Genomic DNA, 6,850 nt, shown 5'->3' with positions numbered 1-6,850 from the left:
TCTCTCTTCCTCTTGTCTCTGCTGCTCTTCGTGGCCGCCAGGCTGTGCAGGAGGAGCAGGGCGCGCTCGCTGGCCGGCTGCGCGCTGCCCGATGGCCCCTTGCCTGGACACCTGCTGGACGTGAGTGGCACGGGGACCCTGGCCCACAGCTACCAGTATGAGGTGCGTCTGCAGGGAGGTGCTGGCACTAATGAGTTCAAATTCCTGAAACCAGTGTTTCCAAACCTATCCCCCCAGGTCCCTGGGAATGAACTAGAAGATACGCCTAGCTTCCGCAATAGTTTGGGAGTCAATATTCAGTAATGTGAATTATTTCATTTTCCACATCTATTTTATGGCAATTGCAAATAAATGTTTATTTTTCCCAATTTGCATGTACTGTACATGTTAGTGATATTCTTGTAGAGGTTATTATGCTCCCCACTTGTGCTCTTATGCCAATACTTACTTTTAATTTGGGTGTAATGCAATGGTAGTTTATTCTGAAACCCAGGAGGTCTTAATTTGTATATAATTTGCCTCCTCAAATAATACACATTTTTTGTCCTTGTTTCTCTCTTTTGTTAAATTTTTCCATGCATAGACTTATGATGAAATAAATCACTTTAGCAGTAGTTTAAATGTTCAAGCATTTGTCTGATTTTTTTGTGTAAACCTTTTCTTATTTCATTTATAATGGTTCAACACACAATTATATTCTTAAGAATGTGCTCCATCTTTAGCTAACATTTAGAAATGCTGGTTATTACTGAATATATTAATTACACTGTTGATAGATATTTATTTGTATTGAATGTTTTTACTAATAAGTATTATTGAACATTAACATGTGCTAAGACAGAAAACAAAACAAAAAAACCTGGAAAAAAGATTTGGGATTTTGCTCAAGAAAGATTCCTGGTAGGTCACTGGGTAGATCCCAGTACAGAAAGAAAAGGGGAAGGCAAGTTTCTTACTAGCATTTCTTCATTTATATTGGAAAGTGATTGTGATGGCCCATTAGTATTTTGACCATTAACTGACTCACAGAATGTGAAGGTATAATTTTCCAGATGTCTCACTAATAATACATAGCCATCTAGGCAAACAAAGACACTTCAATAACTTGTGTAGGTGAAGTATGTTTGTGTACTAAAGTATACAGTTTTTGTCTGTATCCTCCAATAATTGTGCACTAATTTAATAAATGTTAACCATGCTTATTTAGCCTTGTGATAAAATTTAGAATTGCTTGTATTCATCTAAATTTTCTGATATGCTCGTAATCCACTAAATTGATCTTAAAACCTAGTATTGGTTATCAATGAAAAACTTGATAACTGTTTTTGGAGATTATAAAAGTGTCATACATAGCACCAAGAAGTTTCAAAAGATCCTTCTGCAAGTTCTACTTGTTTTACTATTTTTATTAGCATAACGTAATAATAGAAAAGTATTTCATTTGTGATAGTTCCAGAGATATGCACAGTTTAGATTCTTACATTTATAAAATTGAAATAATTGTAATAGGAAGTTCTATCTTAGTTTGGCTCTAGTGACTACCTGACTAGGAAAAATATTTCTCCATGATAGAGGAAGTTTCTCATGAATGTCACACAAATTCTGAAGTCTGTTCATCGTGGAAGGAAAATGTAGATGAAAGGTGATCAATCATAGTGTGTGTGATAGAGAGTGGTGTGTGTGTGATAGAGAGCAGTGGGAGGGAGAGGGACAAGGAAGGAGGAAACATGGGAAAGGAAATAAGTGGAGGTGTAATATGATTACATCTAATCCTACAAATCAAAGTCAATGCCAAAAGTGTCTCTTGAAGATGTACCTAAGAAGTGATTTGTATTAGTCAACTGGTAATTCCAGAATGAACTGTCTCTCATACTTGAATATTTGACATATCCAGTATTTGCACTTTTCAAAGCTAGAATCTGTTGGATTGGGTAGACAATGTAGAATCTTTATATTTAAGAGAGATGGGGAAAATAGAAGGCAACTATTCTGCAGGCTAATTACATTCTAACTTTCTCTTTTGAGAACTATGTTATCCTCTAATTGATTCTATAAATAGAGAACAAAAACTATTCATATATTAATAAATCAAGTAAGTGGTAAGATTACTATCTGTCTTTATTGCATTTAGTAGGGAAAAGATGAACACTAGCTTAAAAGGCATATATAAGTCAGGCATTGGTGGCTCACTCCTGTAATCCTATCTACTCATGTGGCTGAGATCTGAGGATCATAGTTCAAAGCTAGCCAAGGCAAGAAAGTCCATGAGGCTCTTATCTCTAATAAACTATGCAAAAAAAAACAACCCTGGAAGTGGCACTGTGGCTCAAGAGATAGACCATTAGCCTTCAGTAAAAGAAGCTGAGTGAGAGTGCAGAGGCCAGCCCCAGGACCAGCCCTTCATGTTAGATAAGATACTTAAACTACTGAAGGTGAACATGAAAAATGGTCACTTTTTACACACCGGAAAAACTTAATTAAAATGATGAGGAAGACACCATAAATGTTAACAAAAAGTGTAGAAATTGGAAATTTAGTGCCACTAGGAATGTAAAGCATGTTGGAAAAGGATTTAGCAACTCTCCAAAATGACTCAGAAATTCATAAACTCTAAAAGAAAAATCTATCTACAAAATACGTGCAAGTGTTCATAATAACATTATTTATAATAAAACAGAACCTAAATATTCAGGAATCAATGAATATATAAATAAAATGTGCTTTCTTCATACATTGGAAATAGACTGGTATGTGGGTACATGCCACAACATGGATGAGCCTCAAAAATATTAACTTAATAAAAGAAATCAGTCATGAAAGATCATAGGCTGTATGATTCCATTTATGCAAAAAAGTCAAAATAGGCTAATCTATAGAGACAGAAGTGCAGATTAAGTAGTTGTGAAAGGTAGGGAAAGTTTTTTTGGTTTATTTGGTGGATGGTGAAAACATTCTAAGGTAGAAACTGATTTTAATTGCACAATGCTAAATAAACTAAAATTCATTGAACTGTGCACTCTACATTGGTGAACTTACATATTGTGGTATTCATTATTTCCACAAAACTGTTAAACAAAAAAGTGGAGTGGCTCTAGCAGCCTGTGGTTGCAAGTAAACTGGGTTTTCACTTATCTATAATGTTGGAGATTAACAGAAAAATCAAACAGATGCAACAGCAGAGATAAATACTAGGTACTTGTATTAATTTTTCAAATATTTTTTCCAAGTAGAGGAGTAGCAAGATTTCTTTATATATGGAAGCAACTATGTTTCCTCACTCTAATGGAGATTGACCAAGCCCTGAGGAGCTCATATGCCTAGGCTCAAGTAACTAACCAAGTTTTAAATGACTTTGCTAAAAGAAGCCAGACTCTTACTCTTCAACTGTCCTATATAAAGCTAACTTTAAACCAGTGAATACAAATCAAGTTACATTAGCCAATTTTCTAATAAAGGACTACAAATTATATTGATGCTTTATTTCTGAAATAAAGAGATTCAAGTACAAAAATACTCTCATGTGATAGTGCAAGTGACTACATAGAGGAAGATTGCTTCTTATCATCTTCTAGAAGCAAATTTTCTTTAAAATGGTTTAATATTCCCTATGATATTTTCAAAATTTGCATGCCTGTAAGTGGTCACTAGCATGTTTAGGTCCTCCTTGGCCCAGAGAGAAAAGGCAGATCCAGATCTCTTTTTCTTCCTAATCGTATTGGTAAACAAAAATCCTGCTAACATTTGCTGCCCTTATTTTCTTGATATGCTATTTATTTTTTAGTTCAAGATTTTTAATTATGGTTATTATAATACCAAAATTCATAGGTGTTAAAACAGAGCAGTGTTGCACATCTGATCATATAATTTAAATGTTTTCTAAATTGTTTATATGTAAATATAACATAAATGGCATATAAAGCATTAGCATACTATATTGTTTAGGGAATACTGAGGGATAAACCTACATATCCTATGCAAATGTGGTAGTCAGGGTAAGAAATTGTTTTATTTTATTACTTTGAGGCTAGAAATTGGGCCTAGGACCTTAATGAATATTCTATGCACTCACCCTACCATGCCTGTGATTTAATTATTTTGCTTTAAACAGACATTCCAACAACACTTCCTGACCATTCTGTAAACATTAACTCATTAGGTTCCTATGAGAATAACCCTCTCAGGTAAATACTATTAGTATTCTAAATAATTTCAGAAAGTCTATAAATCATGAGAGGCAGAACTACAATTCCAATGTGATTCTATATTCTAACTACTTTCTACCATTGTATTATAAAGCTTCCTGTGGCATAGGTACATAGTCCTTCTGCAAATATTTTATTCTTCTCATCTATACATCAAAATAACATTTTAATTATTGGTCTGCCAATTTTTTCAAGCCTGGAAGATCCATATACACAAAGATTATCTTATGTAAGAAGATCATCTTCTTACATGTATATACTGGTTCTGGAGTTTGAACATGGGGTCTGGGTGCTGTTCTTAAGCTTTTATGCTCAAGGATCCACTTAAACCACAGCTCTACTTCCAACATTTTGGTGGGGGAATTGGAAGTTAGTGTCTCACAGACATTCCTGCCTGGACTGGTTTCCTCAGAATTCAGCCTCCGAAGTAGCTAGGATTATAGGCATGAGTCACCAGTGCTCAGCTTTATACATATATGAAAGAAAGGGAAACAACAAATAATCCCATGGCCTTGGAACTAATAATCCCATGCCCTAGGAAGGTTGTAAATTGTGCCTTTTCTGTCCTCATATATACATATGAAAAAGTTATGATTTTATAAAACAAATTCAGCATAGCTATAGTAATGGAGAAGGTATCTTTTAATACTAAAGGAATAAGTTCTATACAATATTATTTCTTCAACTCAGAACAGTGGATGCACTGCATCAAGGTTTTAAAGCATGAATAATATAAAAATAGTATGCCCATCGTTTACATTTTGATTAAAGTAATTAAAAATAAGCATTGTAGATAAGTGTGGGCAAAACAAACACAGACTAATTATATAATTAGGAATTCCTGGGATATTGTTGCTGTGACAGTAGTACTGCAGTTACATATTAAAAGGCCTTATTTATTAGAGAAAAGTGTGTGTGTAAGTGTATGTATGAATCTGATATTTCCTTGCGAATACTCAGAGTGCTGAAGATTTATTTAAAGAGGAAAATGTATGGAAAAAATTATAGAGACACATGGTGGCGCTACAGGATAAGATGAAGGGCACCCATATCAGCACAACAGGCTCCATTACATAGAACAAAGAACATCCAACCCATTGAGAAAACAGCTTCACCTACACAGCTACTTCCAAGACTTTCTATTCTAAAATTAAGGCTAAATTCAAATTTCTCCACAAAAGAAGTGACCTGAAAGAACCATGGGAATCAGAGAGGCACTGACTCTGCAGAACAGGCAAGTGCTGATTTTCTTTATTGTGCTAAAATTATCTCATGCTAGTACTGAATCAGTTCGCTATTCTATGCCAGAGGAAAGAGAAATTGGCTCTTTTGTGGCTAATCTTCTGAAGGACTTGGGGCTAGGGGTGGAGGAGTTGTCCTTCCGGGAGGCCAGGGTGGTATCTGAGGACAATGAAAAGCATTTGCGCCTTAATTTGCTGACAGGAGATTTGCTTCTAAATGAGAAACTGGACAGAGAAGAGCTGTGTGGCTCTGCAGAACCTTGCATACTGCATTTCCAGGTGATGCTGAAACAACCTTTACAGTTTTTTCGGGCTGAACTGCATGTCAGAGATGTAAATGATAATTCTCCCACATTCTTAGACAAGGAAATAATTTTGAGAATATCAGAAAGTGCTCCCATTGGAACCACCTTTCTATTGGAAAGTGCTCAAGATGTGGACATAGGAAGGAACAGTCTTCAGAACTACACAATTAGCCCCAATTCCCATTTCCACATTAAAATTGGCAACAGTGTTGACGGGAAGATTTACCCAGAGCTGGTTCTGGATAGAGCATTAGATCATGAGAAGGAATCTGAGCACAGATTAACACTCACAGCACTGGATGGTGGATCTCCACCCAGGTCTGGGACAACTTTGGTTCTCATTAAGGTTTTGGACATCAATGATAATGCACCTAAGTTTGCTCAGAGTCTCTATGAGGTGCAGGTCCCAGAGGACACACCCATTGGGTCTTGGATAATCACCATGTCTGCTAAGGATCTGGATGCAGGAAATCATGGGAAAATATCCTACACGTTTTTCCATGCATCTGAAGATATTCGCAAAACGTTTGACATGAACGCATTATCTGGGGAAGTTCACTTGAAATCAGCGCTGGATTTTGAAGTGATACAGTCCTATAGTATAACTATTCAGGCAACAGATGGTGGAGGTCTTTCAGAAGAATGCACTCTTGGAATTAAAGTATTAGATGTTAATGACAATCCACCAGAAATAAAGATATCTTCAGTTACTGATAGTATTCCAGAGAATACTCCAGACACTCTTGTAGCTGTGTTTAGTGTCAGAGACCAAGATGCAGGAGACAATGGAAGAACAGTTTGTTCTATTCAAGAGGACCTCCCCTTTATTCTGAAACCCAGCTTCAAAAATTTCTACACTTTAATTACCGACAAAGCACTAGACAGAGAGGAAAGAGATGAATACAACATCACCATCACTGTCACCGACTTGGGGACTCCCAGGCTGCAAACCCAGCACACCTTCACCCTGCAGGTGTCCGACGTGAACGACAACGCCCCCGAATTCACGCAGTCGTCCTACACCCTGTGGGTCCGCGAGAACAACAGCCCCGCCCTGCACATTGGCACCATCAGCGCCACAGACAGAGACTCGGGCAGCAAC

General features: G+C 36.6%; 2 protein-coding genes across 2 annotated transcripts in view; both read left to right on the top strand.

Annotated features, from left to right (window-relative positions):
- The window catches only part of LOC105988619 (protocadherin beta-12-like), a 16,184-nt gene extending 15,602 nt beyond the window's left edge, over nucleotides 1–582 (top strand). Inside the window, exon 2 of the mRNA XM_013020290.1 lies at nucleotides 5–582. Coding sequence (XP_012875744.1) covers nucleotides 5–303 — 299 coding nt within the window. The 3' untranslated portion in view covers nucleotides 304–582. The remainder of the gene's footprint in view (nucleotides 1–4) is intronic.
- A 4,819-nt stretch (nucleotides 583–5,401) lies between these two features.
- Nucleotides 5,402–6,850, top strand: part of LOC105988618 (protocadherin beta-14-like) — a 5,743-nt gene continuing 4,294 nt past the window's right edge. The window contains exon 1 of the mRNA XM_013020289.1: nucleotides 5,402–6,850. Within this exon, the coding sequence (XP_012875743.1) occupies nucleotides 5,402–6,850 (1,449 nt within the window).

This window comes from Dipodomys ordii, unplaced genomic scaffold (genome assembly GCF_000151885.1).
Source record: "Dipodomys ordii isolate 6190 unplaced genomic scaffold, Dord_2.0 Scaffold50, whole genome shotgun sequence".
Taxonomy (NCBI): Eukaryota; Metazoa; Chordata; class Mammalia; order Rodentia; family Heteromyidae; genus Dipodomys; species Dipodomys ordii.
This window is presented reverse-complemented; position numbering and strand designations above follow the sequence as displayed.